Genomic DNA, 16,701 nt, shown 5'->3' on the forward strand with positions numbered 1-16,701 from the left:
CCTTTTTTTTTTTTTTAATATTCCTTGTGCACCTAATTGGTCCCGTTTCTAGAAAAGAAAACAAAAAGATATGAGAGTCACACGAAACACATGTCTAGGGATGGCAATGGGGGCGGGTGCCCGCGGGGGGCTCTCGGGGCGGGGGTTGGGGCGGGGGGTGGGGCGGGGGCGGGGGGGAATTTTTCCCCCCCGCTTAGAAACGGGGCGGGGGGCGGGGAAGTATACCCCCGCCCCATCCCCCGCCCCGCCCCCCGCAACACAAAAAAAAAAAAAAAAAAATATATATATATATATATATATATATATATATATATAAATATATATATAATTATATATAATATGTAAGTTAATTAGTTATAAACTTATGATAATGATATTATTAGTTAGATGTATTATATAATGTATATTAGTTTATGTAATATAATTGATATTATCAATTATATGAATAATTCTACATGTCTACTAATAGAATTTATTAATTAGTTATACTAAATTTACTAATACATTTATACTAAATTTCTAATTACACTTAATAGAATAACACTTTTTTCTCAAAAAAAAGCACAAACACAATAATGAATTAGTGATTGCATTTGTACTAAAAGTGAAAACTTGACTATTTTAGTTATATTTATTTCATCATATTGGATTGTATTCAAATAACTTATGTTTGATTGTTTTTATGAGTTTCAATTGTAAAATTACAATGAATAATAATTTGGTGATGTGTTGATATTTTAGTACTTGATTATTTATTAAAATTTAATTATAATAAAATTTTATTAACCCCGCGGGGGCACCCGCGGGGGAAGCGGGGCAAGGCGGGGCGGGGGCGGGGCGGGCGCGGGGGGAGCGGGAGGCGGGGGACGGGGCGGGGGACGGGGGGAACTAATAGGCAACGGGGCGGGGGACGGGGGAGGGGTCCCCCGCCCCAACCCCGCCCCGTTGCCATCCCTACACATGTCTGGTTCAGAATTTTGCGGTGACCGATTATTTTGCAGGGTTAGCAGGATAAAATAGTTAAAAGATTCTACACTTCCTTATTGTAATCATACTTTAATCTTAAATTCATATTTGAATAGTCAAGTAAGGGTTTGTTTGGATAGAGTTTTATTTTAAATATTATTTGAAATAATTACTGTAGTACTTTTTATGATGTGATGTATATGAGATAAAAAAGTGATTGAAAATATAAAATGATGAGTTGAAAAATATGCTTATGATACAAATGAAATATTATTTGAAATAATATGGTATCCAAATTATTATTTTTGATATTTAGATCGTTACAATTTCAATCGTTTGAAGTACAGGTTACTATCATCACTGAAAGATACACATTAAGTAAATGGTACCCTAAAATAGGGGTGCAAACGAATCGAGCCGCTCGCGAGCGGTTCGATTCAAGCTCGACTCGAGCTCGAGATCGAGTTCAAAACATTAAATTCGTTAACTTGCGAGCCGGCTCGCGAGTTCGAATATATATATATATATATTTTTTATTTTTTTAATAGTAAAATTAAATAAATATTCTTAATATTTATTAAGAAAAAAATATTATTTTATTTATTTTTTTAAATAAAATAATTATTTTTATTTTTTTCAAGCTCGAACTTGAAAATTATCAGCTCGTCGAGCTCCAACTCGAGTTCGAGTTCGATGAAATTAAGTCAAGACTCGACTCGATAAGGCCAAAACTTGACTCAACTCGACTCGTTTGCAGCCCTATCCTAAAATGACTATAGAATTTTCCTAATTGACTATGTAACATATTAATATTTGAAAAAAAAAATACTACACTCACAATTGTATTTGATCTCAACAAATCTTCAGTATTTTAAATCGTTTTGGATCGCAATTCATGTCATAACTTTGCATGGATATCAAATAGGGGTATATGATGTTTGGATATTAGATTATTTGGGATATTTCTCTAATTTTATGCTTACATTATTGCATGAAAAGCATGATATGAGAAAAATACATGCTTGCATTATATAAGTACTAGTTTTCAATTTCTTTATGTAGAGTATTTTGTTGAATATCAAATTTTGACATGTATTATAATATGTACCCTTCTGTAATTTATATAGCTATAGATATCAGAAAACACATATAATACATGTAGAAACCAGAGTGAATGCTGGAGATAAAGAAAAAAGAGTTTACATTTGTAATTTTAGGTTTGGATAATACAAAAATACATGTGTATCAGAAAAATCTTTTTTTCCTCTCTAATGTTAAAGTTGTGTATTATCATCAAATTGTTGGATTTGAAATAATTGATGAGCATATAGTTGACAATCAAGATTTTGAAATCAACTTATTACATTTTAAGAATTACAATAAATAGAAAATATACGAAAAAGGAATTAAGTGTTTGGAGGTCTAGGAAGGCTTCCAACTAAAAACCCTTATGCAATATATAAATAAATAAATAAATATATATATATATATATATAAAATACATTTAGAAACTAAAGCGGATCTTGGAAATAAAGAAAAAAGAATTTTCAATAGTAATCTTTGATTAGGATAATACATAACCAAAAATACATATGGACCAGAAAATTCTTTTTTCCTCTCAAATGTTAAAGTTGCATATATCATCAAGTTGATAGGATTTGAAATAATTTAAATTTTGAAATGATGAGAAGAGAGTCTACAATCAAGATTTTGAAATTAGCTCATTGCATTTTAGGAATTAAAATAAATTAAAAAATCTATGAAAAAGGAATTGACAGTACATTTTAGGAATTGAAATAAATAAAAAATCTCTGAAAAAGGGAATTGACATTGCATTTTAGGAATTAAAATAAATAGGAAGAAATTAAAATAAATAAAAAATCTATTGAGAATTTGGAAGCTTCTATCCGAAAAACCCTTATGCAATTCACATAGACAGACTATATATGCAATTTGGAAGCTTCTGTTATCGTTTGGAAAAAAATAAATTCATATAGACACCGACTAGTTTTCAATTTCTTTACGTAGAATATTTGTTGAAAATTAACTTTTGACATGTCTTAGTCAAGGCCAGCAATCAACCGGGGCCTACGCCACACCAACCAAGCTGTCCTCCTTCGGCGCTACTATATATTTGCTCATCCCTGCCTCCTTCCTCCTCTGTCCTCACTCACCAAGCAGTAAACCCTGATCCATTCCACTCTTTCCCTCCTCTGTGTTTTTCTATCTGAAAATGGCAGCACGAGTTAAAGTGCCAAGAATCAAGCTGGGATCGCAAGGTCTCGAAGTTTCAGCTCAAGGGCTGGGCTGCATGGGCATGTCAGCCTTCTACGGCCCACCAAAGCCCGAGCCCGACATGATCAAACTCATTCACTATGCTATTAGCAGAGGCATCACCCATCTTGATACCTCTGATGCTTATGGACCCCACACCAACGAAATCCTCATCGGCAAGGTAACTTTAATCACATTTGCATTTTTCTGCAGTTGTGCGGTGTGCATGAACTCTTGTACTTTTAGTTTTGACTCTGTTCTTGGTTGCTTCAGATTTTGCATAATTTGATTATGGTAAGTGGTTACAGAAAATAATTAGAATCAGTAAGATCTGCTCTTTGGCCACTTATGAATTATAGCTTTTTTGGTTATTAAAAAATTTATAATCTGAAACATCACAAAAATTGATTATTTAAAATCAGAATCTATGATCGGTAAAAAAAAAATCAACCAAGAAGAATTATAAGCAGATAAATTATACTTAACCTCCTGTAATACCTGTAATTAAAAGCTTGAACGGATCTTATACTTTGAGTTTGAAAAGTAGTCAGGGAGATTTGCAAATTTATATTCAGGTAAATCACACTTAGTCCCCGATAATTAAAAGCTTGTATCATTTTGTCCCCCTTCATTTTTTTTTGTTGGCTCTTAAAGTCCATTTGTCAATCCAAAAAGCTTGTATCTTTATTCTAATGGAATGTTAACCAAGAGAAAGTGTGTTTGGATTGACATTTTAAGGAGGGAAAGAAAAGGAAGGAGCAAGGTTGGTTGTTTTCCTTGAGTTTTATTTCCATCCAAACGTGGACAGAGTTACATTTCCATTCAAAAGTGGACTGAAAGGGAAAGAAAGGAATTTTGCTTTTTAATGATTTTCTATTTAAATGCCTCAAATACCCAAATTTTGGACTTTGGATTTGATTCCTTTCTTTTCTGTCATTTAACCAAACATCTTTAAGTTTTGTTTCGCATCCATATCTAATCCAAATGAGTAAATTCTCAAAAAGAGGGATTTTCTAAAATCACTTCCCAAAAGGTGGTGTTCTTTAAACTTCTTCTCAAAGGGTGAAAAATGAACTTAATAAATGAGTTGTTTCCTCAAAAGACATATTCACAAAATGCATTCTTTTATTTGTCTAGGCATTTTTCCTTAAAAAATGCATTCACTAAATGCATTGTCTAAAAGACACATTTAGTTGTTTCAAAACTCTCACTATTTGGGAACTCTTTCTGAAATGTACCCCTGTTTGAGAATTTTCTTTCCGAAAAGGCAATAGGCGAACTGTACTCCTCTATCTCCTTTCCTTTCCTTTTTTCACTAGGATGTTTTCATTTCTTTTCCTTCCCTTGAATCCAAATGGATCCTAATAGGGCACTATTTACTGCACCTTAATAATTTGATTAAGTATGAGGTTCCTATTTTTGTATTATTGTTCATGTATACGAATCTGTCTATGTTCATGTTTTCCATCTAATCTTATCAGTGATAAAGGTAGACTGTGAATTTGTATTCGAAGAAACAGAAAGAAGAACAGAAAAAAGGAAAGGGATTGGCTTCCTTAACTGAATCAAGCTTCTAAAGTCCGTGGTTTACATAATTTTCATTCTGCATGTTACCATATTCAATAGGAAGAAGCAGCATAGTCTTAAAAATGAAAAGGATGGAAAATCTCAGACAGATTGTGCCATGCATGGATCACAAATCAACTTCCTATAACATGCAATAATGTTCATGTCCTCGATGATTGATGTTATGAAAGTGTGGTTTTAGGCCTTGAAGGAAGGAAAGAGAGAGACAGTGCAGCTAGCAACCAAATTTGCATTCACTTATGAGGGTGGGCAGTTTGGTATACGTGGTGATCCAGACTATGTGAGAGCTGCATGTGAAGGCAGCTTGAAGCGGCTTGGTTTGGATTGCATTGATCTCTATTATCAGCATCGCATTGATACAAATGTGCCCATTGAAGCCACGGTTTGTTCCATTTTACCTTTCTTGTTTTAAATCTCCATCTCATTCTTAATAAAATGAACGTTTGATCAACTTCAAATTTAGGCATACAACTGCTTTTCATGTCCTTTGCAATTGCTTAAAAAATACCAAAAAAAAAAAAATCTTAAAAAATGCAATTGGTGTGCTATACATGTTGATCTATCATTAAGGTAAAGCTTATTTAGCACCAGCATCTCAAAAATAAAAAGAACCAAACTATTAGTCTTGTAAGCATAAAAATTGTAGCTTGACAGCCCTGCAGAGGGAGTTACCAATGGATATGACATGCTATAGATTGCTATAGATTCTATGGCTTTCCTTTAGAGCCAGAAGACCTGTGCATTCTCTTTCATTTGAAATTTGTAATCCGGTTGAGTAATCATATGCAAATTTATACACCTTGTCAGTTGTCAGTTGCCACATCTTTTAATTCAGTGCATAAAGCAGCAGATTGGTACTCAGTTTTTATCAAATTGAAGTTTCTATGGAATGATTTATAGAAGTTCTTTTCCTAGTGTAGCTAGCAAAACATATTTTGCTGTTCTTGAGTAGTAGGAAGAAATTTTCTTATCATACAATCACTCAAAATACAGGTAAGTTTGAATGAGATCAAGCAAAATTGACGATTGGCAATTGATATGTGCAGCCATTAGTCTGTTTAGAAGAAGTCAAGAAAATTGTATAATGTTGTATAATGTGGTATAACGATATCAGAGCTAAGTCAACCAGTGAGTTAATAACATCATCATCTAGAGAAGTATATTCGCTGCTTGTTGCCACTTTTGTCAAGTAGTGCTTTGAGCTTCATGTATACTTTGTCAAAATTGTGCTGCTGCACTGAACTAGTGCTACTTTTCGTATATGGATGTATAATTTTGATTCTCTACCTTCGTATGGAATTTAATAAATCAGCTTGGAATTTTCTCGTCCATTAAAAATTCTATTTTGCCCAGGTAGGAGAACTTAAGAAATTGGTTGAAGAGGGTAAAATAAAGTATATAGGTCTGTCTGAGGCCTCAGCTTCAACAATTCGAAGAGCACATGCTGTTCATCCAATAACAGCTGTACAGTTGGAGTGGTCATTGTGGACCAGAGATGTCGAGGAAGAGATTATTCCCACTTGCAGGTAGTGCATTTATTCTGCTTCATTTTCTACATGGTCTGGAAAAAATATGAAGTTCTAAGTTCATTTTGGTGTAATCTTGTAGAGAGCTTGGAATAGGGATTGTTGCATACAGTCCACTTGGAAGAGGATTCTTCTCTTCAGGTCCAAAGCTGGTTGAGAATTTGACTGACGATGACTACCGAAAGGTTTGTGATTATCCAAAAAGATTAGTAGTTCCTAGTGTAGTATAGTCAGTTGCAATCTTTCTCAATATCCATATTCTTATCTATCTGTTACATGTTGCTGCACTATTTGATGTCCAATAATTTGGTGGAACTTCTCTAAAACTATATAATATAATTAACTTCTATCCAACAGAGCGACTAAACAAGCTTTTTTCTATTTGACAAGTCTTGTAGTCTTGGATTCCAATAAATGCAGTTTTTGGGATTGTTAGAAACTGAACCTTTTGTAGAGACAGGATAGAAATTGTGTGCTCTGTTTTTTGTTCGAATTTAAAGATAGCACTAGCATTATCAACTATCATGAGCAGTGGCTGTGTTCTATTTTATGGTGCAAAAATATCCTGGACATGAAAAAGGCAAAAGGTAAGACACTATAGCATTTTTTAATAATAGTCTCTGCAATTTTGAGGAGAAATGGACTTTCATTTCAATGTCATCGTCTGGTCTAGGGCACAGAAGTTATACATTGTCCTTTCAAATTGCTATTTTCCCTTTTCCATACATCCTTTAAATGAGTTTCGTTGGTCCCAAGTTCACTTGATAATATTGTCCTGATAGCTCAAAAATGTATTCGTTTTCTATTTTGAGTTCCCTCGTTAATGGGCAATGTGTTGCAGGATCTACCTTCTACAATTGATGTTTCTTAGAGTACTCAGTCCACCTTACAGGACTGTTCTTCCCCTGAACTTTGTACACCTCAAACAATATTATCGATCATCTTGAAGTTATTCGTAATACCATCATTTATAAACGGCACATGCTTTACGCCCTTTTGAATTTCTGGCGTTACAGTTGCTTAAATTTTGAAATTCATACAATGCAGTATATGCCAAGGTTTCAAGCAGAGAATTTGGAGCACAACAAGAACTTGTACGAGCGGGTCAATGCTATTGCTTCAAGGAAGGGTTGTACTCCATCACAGCTAGCGTTGGCCTGGGTCCATCACCAAGGCAATGATGTTTGCCCCATACCTGGCACTACCAAGATTGAGAACCTCGATCAGAATATAGGAGCTTTGTGTGTAAAACTGTCTGCAGAGGAAATGGCAGAACTTGAATCTATTGCTTCATCTATCAAGGGTGAGAGATATGCGTCTGACGCTGGCACTTGGAAAACTTCTGAAACTCCACCTTTGTCAACCTGGAAGTGCACATGAAGAAGAGCAAGTTCACTTTGATATTAAGTGGACTTACTGTTCTGGTTTTGGCTTGGAAGAGCACATGAAGTGCAAGTTTGGTTTGGTACTTCGTTGGAAGACCACAAAGTGCACAAGTTTGGTTTGATACTTTGTGGACTTTTGTTTTAGTTTAGCTTTTCTTGTGGAATAATCATCAGGTACAACATGTTATGTCCTGAGTTCCGGAGCAATCATGAGGTACAACAGTATTATGTCCTGGTTTCTGAATGTAATAAAATCCTAGCGCGTAGAGTTGGCACAAATTAACTTTTGTGCAAAATTGCTTATTAGGTTTCGGCTGTGCAGCTATTTGAACTTATCGGGGATGATTTCACCATAGAGATGTAATGCAGTTGTATTTTGAACATATAATTTAATTTGACGTTTGTATGTTGATTTCCTATTTTCTACTTTTATTATGATACTTGCTGTTTGAGAGAGGTCATTTCAGTCGGGCTTCACTGAGCCGAGCTCCCCCTTCTCTGAATAAAACTCTGTTAATCCTCACCTTGGCCTCCTTGTACCGAGATGAGGATTACACACCTAAGGTTGAACCACCCGTTCCTATTACTCCGGCTACCGCGGTCACCACCCTAAAGTTTCATTGTGTCTGATGGAACGGGCGAAGTCAGGTCACAGACTGACACCTACAGGGACAGGACGTCTGATAAGACCTGTCCTCGACACCGACCTGTCAGGATAGACTGACATGCTCAGTTTGTTAGGTTCTAGGAAGTTGAATCCTACTGTCATTCCCTTCCAATTGTCTCTTATAAATACAGAGATTTCACTCAAAAAAGCACGCGAGAAAAAAATACACTCTGTAAGAACTACTTTAAAGAAAAATTTCACTACTTTCCATTCCAAAAAGAAGACTAACTAGATCGTTGGAGGAAAATTGGGGGATTCAGCCCCATCTCTAATAATTTGAGCATGTGACTTCCGCAAGACAGTACCCACTTCAGGAGGTCACTCCCGCACTTGGATACAACTTGTCAACTCCAAAAATTATCTCTTCAATTGGCGCCGTCTGTGGAAACCGCAAAGACATCCAAGAATGAAACCTACACGTTCTAGGAGCAGGAAGGTTCTCACCATTGAGGCTGAGCCAAGTGCTGCAGCCCAACCGGAAAATGTTTCCGAAGAACAGGAGTCTCATGAGGCTCGGCCCACGAATGGAGAAGCCATGGCCCGAATGGCAAAGTTTGTGGCTGAGAATCCTAATATTTTCAAAGAGTTAAGAAGATATTTCAAAAGACAAGGTAAACAAAAATCCGAATTTTCTAAGAGAAAGCCAGATGAATCTTCCGAGGTCCCATCCGAGGAAGAATCGGATGGAAGACATTCTAACAGGAGCACCCCGAACGGGCCTCATCCAAGGCTATTTCGAGAATTGCCTCCATTTCTAGGGCAATCTTACGGGGTTTCCTGGGGAAACAAGTCGAAGACGAACCTCGCGATCGAAAAGGTTGGAGGTGGATTACATGAGAGCTCCGCCTTTCACGGATAGCATTAATGAAGAGAGGGTCCCTCCCAAACTTTAAACTCCCAACGTTGCTACCTTATGATGGCCGAGGTGATCCTGAGAATCATCTCCATGCTTTTATCTCAGCTTTTCGATTATACTGTGTCTCTGACTCAGTTATTTGTCGAATTTTTCCGGTCTTCCTTCAAGAGACTGCTCGAAAATGGTTCTGCGGTCTAGAATCTAGGAGCATATTCTCCCTAGGAGAGCTGGTGAATAAATTTATCCATCGGTTTATATCTTCCAGGCCAACGACAAAGACCTCGGCCTATCTGCTAAATATACAGCAGAATTTGGGGCAGTCTCTCCGTTCTTATGTACAAAGATTTCAAGATAAGAGCGTGCAGATACCTGATCCTAATGAAAAGGTAATCATAGCCGTCTTTACAAATGGGTTTATTGTCGGAGAGTTGAACACCGAAGTGCACAAAAAATACCTTCGAACACTTCGGGAATTGTGGCAAAAGGTCGAGAAAGGCATACAGTCTGAGGACTTGAACCGCATAAACAGAGAAGCCCAAATAGCTCGATCAGGGCCTGATTCCCGAAAGAAGAAGGAATCAAGTCGAGGTGACCCTGGCACTACTGGCGGTTTTCAGAGTCTCAACCAAGATCGCTGAAGCGTCTTTGACAGAATTGCCAAGGGAAAGTCGTTTGTCCCTGATTCCGACCTAACACCCTTAAATACCAATCGATCTTATATCCTTGCTCTCATGAAGCAGAATCACCTCGGACGTGCTCCCCCAAGAATGGCCGGAAAAAGAGAAAAGAGAAACTCCAACCTCTATTGTGCTTATCATCGAGGTATTGGACACGAAACCGAGGATTGTAGCGATTTGAAGAAAGACATTGAGAATTTAATAAAGCAAGGGTATCTGAAACAGTTTGTTCGCAGAGATGGAGACCACAACAGAAGTGACTCCCGCCGCGACAACCGAGGTGAGCAACGCCTGGAGGATAGGCAGAGACCACGTAGTAGTTGCCGATCCCTGAGGATCCTAGGAAGACGAGAAGGCCTCTCCAAGGTGGGTCCTCCGATTATGGGCCGAATATAGTCGGGATTGTCAACACCATAGCTAGAGGCCCTATGGGAAGGGATAGTTAAAACTCCCGAAAAAGAACCTATAAACAGGCTAATCCAGAACAGGTCGAGAGCAGCTCCCGTCTTACTGAGACAATCACGTATGGCCCAAGTGACCCCGTCCCAACTGCTTCCAGTAGTCACGAGGCCTTGGTGATAGAGTTGCTCACCAACAATTATATAGTGAAGAAAGTGTATGTCAACCCCAGTAGTTCGATAGATGTCATGTATTACCGAACCTTCAAAATCTTGATATTAACCAGGGATCAGCTCATATCTGTAAAGACCCCTTTAGTAGGGTTCAGGAGACACGTGGTCCACCCGCAAGGAATGGTTACGTTTATGGTGACCATTGGGTGCCACCCTCGATGCCGAACCATTTCTGTCAATTTTGTTGCAGTCAAAGCTGATTCCCCATATAATTTACTTATGGGTCGACCCACCTTGAATGCGCTACAGGCTGCGTATTCAACCTACCACTTAAGTTTTAAATTTTCAACTCTCACAGGCATCGTCGAGGTAAGCAGCGATGTCTGTGTAGCAAGAGAATGCTATTTTGCTACCCTGCAGGCCGCCTTTTCTTCAACGGCCGAGCCGAAAATTGAGGGTAGGAGGTCTAATATTCTCTCGATAGACTGTATAGATCCTCAACAGTTCGGGAAGCCTAAAAAGCTAGAGACCAAATATGAGGTAGAAAAAATTCCTCTGAATCCTTCGAACCCGGATCAAACCATCCGCGTTGGCACCAGCCTATCTGAGCCTCTCAAAGGCGAGCTAACCTTCTCAAAGAATACCAGAACGTCTTCGCCTGGATTGCTGAACAAGTTGTGGGGGTACCCCATCAACTTATGCTGTATGAACTGAACGTCGACCCGCGTGCACGACCAGTTAAGCAGAAGAGGAGGCACTTCGGCCTGGAACGCAATAAAACCGTAGCCGAGGAGACGAACAAGCTCTTACCGGCGCGGATGATTAAAGAGGTGCAATGTTCCATCTGGCTGTCCAACCCTGTTATGGTCAAGAATGACACCGGGGGTGGAGGATGTGCTTAGATTTTACTAATTTGAACAAGGCCTGCCCTAAGGATTGCTACCTACTGTCGAGAATTGACGCTTTGGTCAACTGGATATTGGGTTACGAGATCCTCTACTTCCTTGATGCCTTTAAAGACTATCATCAGATAGGAATGAATGAAGAGTACCAAGAAAAAGCGGCCTTCTTCACAGATCAGGAAATCTACTGTTACACCACCATGCCCTTCGGCTTGAAGAACACCCGGGCGACGTATCAGCGACTGGTTAACTGGATTTTTAAATCTCAAATAGGTAGGAATGTTGAAGCGTATGTGGACGATATCCTCCTGAAAAGCAAGGAGACCTCGGCTTTCTTATCCGACGTGAGGGAGGTCCTTAGGGTCCTCCGCAACACTCGAATGATGTTCAATCCCAAGAAGTGCGTGTTTGGCGCGATTTCGAGAAATTCTTGGGATACCTTGCATCACGCCGAGGTATAGAAGCTAATCCTGATAAAGTGAAGGCCATTCAAAAAATGTCTTCACCTCGAAATTCCCGAGATGTACAAAGACTAACAGGTCGGCTGGCAGCTCTGAACCGGTTCTTGTCCCTGTTTGCTACAAGGCATTGCCCTTCTTCAAAGCATTGAAGAAGACTGACAAGTTCTCTTAGACCGAGAAGTGCCAGTAGGCCTTTGAGCAAATGAAGGAGCACCTGCACCACCTTCCCACTCTTAATTCACCACGCCCAGGAGAGAGTTATATCTTTACCTGTCTGCTGCTGAGGAGGCTGTGAGCACGGTGCTAATACAAGATAATAGTGCCCAAGTGCCGGTTTACTATGTTAGCTGAGTTCTCCGCGGGCCGAAGACTCGATACATCCGTGTAGAGAAACTCATATTAGGTTTGGTTCATATAGCTCACAGGTTAAAACCTAATTTCTTAACTCACCCCATACGTTTGAGAACAGATCAGCCCATTAGGCAAATCCTGTCGCGTCCCGAGACTTTCGGACGTCTCACCAAGTGGGCCATAGAGCGAGGGGAATACGATCTAACCTATGAACCTCGGACTGCCATCAAGGCTCAAGCTCTGGTAGATTTCTTGGCCGAACTCACATTTCCCGTGAGCCAAGAAGCCACTCCGGATGACGCCGAATCGCAAAAGTGGACTTGTACGTGAACGAGTCATCTAACAGTGATGGTAGTGGAGATGGACTGCTCCTCGAAGACCCTCACGGGGAGGCATGCTCATATGCCATCTGATTCGATTTCACCGCCTCTAACAATGAAGCTGAGTACGAGACTGTCATCGCGGACTTACAATTAGTTCGCAGACTTGGTGCTCAACGTATTTCAGTCTATAGCGACTCCCAACTCGTCATATGTCAAGTACTAGGGGAGTATGAAACTAGAGAGGAAACCATGCAATGGTATCTCTCCAAAATTCACCAGTTAGCGGCCTACTTCAAATCCTTTGAAATCCAAAGGATACCTCGGTTCTAGAATAGGCGAGCAGATGCCCTATCCAGGTTGGCCCCCACCTTGTTATCTGCGCTCAACCAGACTGTTCTCGTGGAGGTCTTAACCGAACCGGATTACCTAGAGGATAAGGTCTACCCTATAAGTTCAGAAGACACCTGGATGAGTCCTCTAATCAGATTCTTAGGTCAGGGTGTCCTTCCGAACGATAAGGCAGAAACGAGAAAAATTCAGCGCAAGGTGGTCCGATATGCACTCCGCGACGGCAACCTGTACAAACGATCCTATCTCGACCCATGGGTGCGGTGTGTTACCGTAGAGCAAGGGCAAAATGCCTTCCAGGATATACATGAAGGATTGTGTGACGCTCACGTCGACTATCGGATGTTGGTTAAGAAGACTTTGCTCCTTGGATATTTTTAGCCAACCATTCGGCGATATGCCCAATTTAGTCCTTTGCTGTCCCTCCTGCCAGCACCATGCCTAGGAGCACCACCAGCCAACTAGTCTCATGGTCCCCATCACATCATTATGGCCTTTTGAGCAATGAGAGACAGATATTATTGGACGCTTCTCGAGCCGTTGACAATTATGCTTATGTGGTGGCGGCTGTTGATTATTTCACGAAATGGGTTATGGCCTGACCATCCAGAAATTCTTTTGGAAGTGTGTAGTTTGTCGCTTTGGTTTGCCTCGGATAATCATCTCTGACAACGGGAAGCAGTTTGCGGATAACCCTTTCAAGGCATGGTACGAAAATCTTGGGATCAAACAACACTTTACCTCGGTGGGCCACCCCCAAGCCAACGGTTGGGTCGAGAATTTTAATCGAACACTTCTCCACAACCTCAAAACTAGGCTACATCAGCTCGGATCTTTCTGGGTTGACGAACTCCTGAGCATGCTGTGGTCTTATCGAACCACGCCAAGATCCGCTATTTAGGAAACTCCATTTTCCTTAACTTATGGGTCCAAGGCAGTGGTTCCTGCCGAATTTCTCACTCCAAGTTCTCGAATGGCGGCTTTCACTGTCGTGGCTAATGGAGAAGAGCGAAAAATGAATCTCGACCTCGCTAAGGAGAAGCGAGATGCCGCAGCAGCTCGAGTTGCCTTGTACAAGAATATACTGACTAGCTACTATAATGTCCGTGTTAGATATCTTCGGTTCAGCCCAAGAGACCTTGTCCTGCGAAAGAACTTAGTCAGCCAATCTGAATCCCAAGGCAAGTTGTCTCCGAGGTGAGAGGAGCCGTATCGCATAATTGAGGTTAGTCAGAATGGGTATTGTAAGTTGACTTACCGAGATGGTACTTTAGTATTCAGAACTTGGCATGCTGAGAATTTCAAATTGTATTATCCATAAATCATTTACATTCCACTCAAGATTACTTGTAGTATGTCTTTTATTTATTTAATTACTTTTCTAGCATCACTATCTCGTGTTGTTAAAGAAAATAAGGGGACAAGACAAGTAGAAATGGAATAAGTGACTGACAATGAAGTAAAACAAGTCATTGATATTAAATGAGATAGTTACAAAAATTGTGAAGTACAAAATGCCGAGACCAAAGGCTCTTCTAAGAGCCCCTGCCTCGGCTGAGCCCTCACCCTCCCCCGCACTGGCCTCTTCTTCAGCAACCTTGTCGGGCCCATCACCCTCAGGTGTCAGCTCGAACTCTGCCATTTCATAATTGAGCTCCTCTCGGACCTCAGTTAGGTTTTTCTCCGCCTGGATGCCCTCAGCCATGCGATCGCAAAGCTCTTTAGCATCATCATTGTAGCTGGCCTTGTTTTTGAAGGAGTCCATCTATTCTAAGGTGAGAAAGGGGGCTACGTCTTGGATAGCCGATGTATAACCAAACATGAAACTCAGCAGAGTCAACTCGCCGAACTCATGAGTGAAGGCCTTGGAAGAGCAAAAGGCCTCTACTACCGAGCTGCCAGTCTTCTTAATGGCCTCCCTTGAAGACTGCTCCTTTTCAAGTCATCGCTTCTTCTCCTTTTCTAAAGCAGTCTTCAAGGAGTTCATGGTGGTCTCGGACTGCTCCATCTCGGCCACCATGGTATCACGCTGCTTGAGGAATTGGGCGACGCCATACTGGGGGAAACTAGGATTGTTAAGAAGGGACTTGTAGGCTTAAACTTTCGGGCGCGGCTTACAAGCGCTTGGGCCTCTCACCCTTCTCTTCCTCAGCCAACTTCAGTTTCTTCTCCAGGAGGGAGATCTTATCCAGGAGCTCGGCTGAGAGCTGATTTTCGACCATGTTGATGTGTCTTTGCATCAACTCGGAGAGAAAGGCCGAGGTAGAGGCCCACGCCACTGAAGTGCTTTGCATTTCGTCAGTAGTGAGCTTATTGGCGTAGGAGTGGTCTCTTGGCAAGTTGGAGTGGACCAAAAGATGGTGGGCCACTCTAGGGTCCTTGCAGCGGTCGTTGATGCTCACATCCCACTCTGGACATCAGTGCTAGTCGGGGTGCTTCTTGTCCTCTCCGACAGATTGCGACTGCACGTAGTGTCGGTTCTAAAGAGATGACCTCGTGATCGGAGTCTCGGTCGTTTGAAGTTGCTTGCCCCGGCCGAAGGTGGAGCAGTCACGGTCACACCTCGGGTGGCCACTCCTTCTGAAATGGCCGAAACTCGGGAGGTGTTCTCGAGGACGACCGTTAGCAGGGTGCTGGCCGAGGCACTAGGAGTGTCCTTCTTCTTCTTCTGTATTCTTGAGGTCTCACTAAGAGCCTTTCATTTTTATTGCTTCTTGGCTACTACGGCTGTGCCTGAGGTGATCAGATCTGACACTCTCACAACTGTATAAGAAGAAGATATTACTACTTAGAATCAATGGAAAAAAGAACAAAACAAGACAATGAATTGAAAAATATAATATTTTTCAAGCCGAGTAAAGAAGTAAGGAGGGCGATCCGGGCTGATTAAAACTTGACTTATCCCGCCGTTTACAAAGACCACCTCAGGATAATTCTAACTGTTGATCTTGAGACCCGACCCGAGGAGTTTACAAAAGTTCTCCTCTTTATGTTGACCCAGGAAAGGATCTTTAGCCGAAGTAGAGGCCTTCACCAAAATCCCCGGGGGAACTTCTCGGCAGGGACGAAAATGAAATTGCGCTTCCACTCTTTTATTGATGAAGGAGCGTCCACCATTAATTTTCAGACGTTCTTGTTTCGGTTCTCGAAATAGAACCATCCTTTCTCGTTTCCATTATTCTTGATGGTGTAGTAACGGCGAAAAAGGTTCACTATGGGATTCAGGCCTTGCTCTCGGTAGAGCATCTCGAATCCGATGAGTATCCGAACTACGTTCGGGACCAATTGAGCGTTCTTGATGCCCCAGTACCTTAGGCTATTTCAGAAGAATCTTGTTGTGGGCATTCTCAACCCTACTTTCAGTTGGTCAACGTAGATGGCCACCGTATCATCTGGGGGCATCTCGGCTGTTTTGGTCGCCCGGGGTGGATAGATGTTATAGTGTTGACGGAAAGGCTACTTTTGAATCACCTCGTTCGCTGCGGTCTGACCAATGACGTTGCTGAAGAAGGGAGTTGGCCAAAATCTACGATCAAGAGATCTGGAGGGGTGGCTGGCTCCTGCACTCCCTCGTCTTGGGGCATCTCGGATCCGAGTTTATTGTTGTACAACACCTCAGATCCTTCTTGGCTCTGGTCTTGTGATGCTTCATTCCCAACGGATGCCTCGGCTGCTTCTTTCCCCGGGGTCGATGAAGCATTTTCTTCTTCTTCAATCAGGTCGGGCCTTTCCGTTGTATCATAGTTCGGCCTGACCATCTCCTTGTGTGTACGGGCTATCCGAATCATATTGCAGAAAGTAAAAGG

The 16,701-nt window shown here is 41.0% G+C and overlaps 3 protein-coding genes across 3 annotated transcripts; all 3 read left to right on the plus strand.

Annotated features, from left to right (window-relative positions):
• Positions 1 to 3,117: 3,117 nt before the first annotated feature.
• LOC113736488 (auxin-induced protein PCNT115-like) lies at positions 3,118 to 8,157 on the plus strand. Its single transcript, XM_027263507.2, has 5 exons — positions 3,118 to 3,421; positions 5,009 to 5,209; positions 6,181 to 6,353; positions 6,436 to 6,538; positions 7,401 to 8,157. Exons 1-5 carry the CDS (start codon positions 3,200 to 3,202, stop codon positions 7,731 to 7,733), a joined length of 1,032 nt encoding a protein of 343 aa, XP_027119308.1. The 5' UTR covers positions 3,118 to 3,199; the 3' UTR covers positions 7,734 to 8,157.
• A 1,871-nt stretch (positions 8,158 to 10,028) lies between these two features.
• LOC113737361 (uncharacterized) lies at positions 10,029 to 11,224 on the plus strand. Its single transcript, XM_027264605.2, has 2 exons — positions 10,029 to 10,304; positions 10,412 to 11,224. The coding sequence occupies exons 1-2, from the start codon at positions 10,029 to 10,031 to the stop codon at positions 11,222 to 11,224; spliced, it is 1,089 nt and encodes a 362-aa protein (XP_027120406.1).
• A 2,257-nt stretch (positions 11,225 to 13,481) lies between these two features.
• On the plus strand, positions 13,482 to 14,096 carry LOC140038381 (uncharacterized). The gene is made up of 2 exons (XM_072083719.1): positions 13,482 to 13,640; positions 13,797 to 14,096. Exons 1-2 carry the CDS (start codon positions 13,482 to 13,484, stop codon positions 14,094 to 14,096), a joined length of 459 nt encoding a protein of 152 aa, XP_071939820.1.
• The last annotated feature ends 2,605 nt before the right edge of the window (positions 14,097 to 16,701 follow it).

Source organism: Coffea arabica, chromosome 3e (genome assembly GCF_036785885.1).
Source record: "Coffea arabica cultivar ET-39 chromosome 3e, Coffea Arabica ET-39 HiFi, whole genome shotgun sequence".
In the NCBI taxonomy this organism is placed as follows: Eukaryota; Viridiplantae; Streptophyta; class Magnoliopsida; order Gentianales; family Rubiaceae; genus Coffea; species Coffea arabica.

Excerpts from the sequence above, each read along its gene's own strand:
- LOC113736488 (XM_027263507.2), top strand. The coding sequence starts at position 3,200 with ATGGCAGCACGAGTTAAAGTGCCAAGAATCAAGCTGGGATCGCAAGGT. Across the intron at positions 5,210-6,180 it reads ATGTGCCCATTGAAGCCACG|GTAGGAGAACTTAAGAAATT; the intron begins GTTTGTTCCATT and ends TATTTTGCCCAG. Across the intron at positions 6,354-6,435 it reads GAGATTATTCCCACTTGCAG|AGAGCTTGGAATAGGGATTG; the intron begins GTAGTGCATTTA and ends GTAATCTTGTAG.
- LOC113737361 (XM_027264605.2), top strand. The coding sequence starts at position 10,029 with ATGGCCGGAAAAAGAGAAAAGAGAAACTCCAACCTCTATTGTGCTTAT. Across the intron at positions 10,305-10,411 it reads GACGAGAAGGCCTCTCCAAG|GCTAATCCAGAACAGGTCGA; the intron begins GTGGGTCCTCCG and ends ACCTATAAACAG.
- LOC140038381 (XM_072083719.1), top strand. The coding sequence starts at position 13,482 with ATGGGTTATGGCCTGACCATCCAGAAATTCTTTTGGAAGTGTGTAGTT. Across the intron at positions 13,641-13,796 it reads TCAAACAACACTTTACCTCG|GAAACTCCATTTTCCTTAAC; the intron begins GTGGGCCACCCC and ends TCCGCTATTTAG.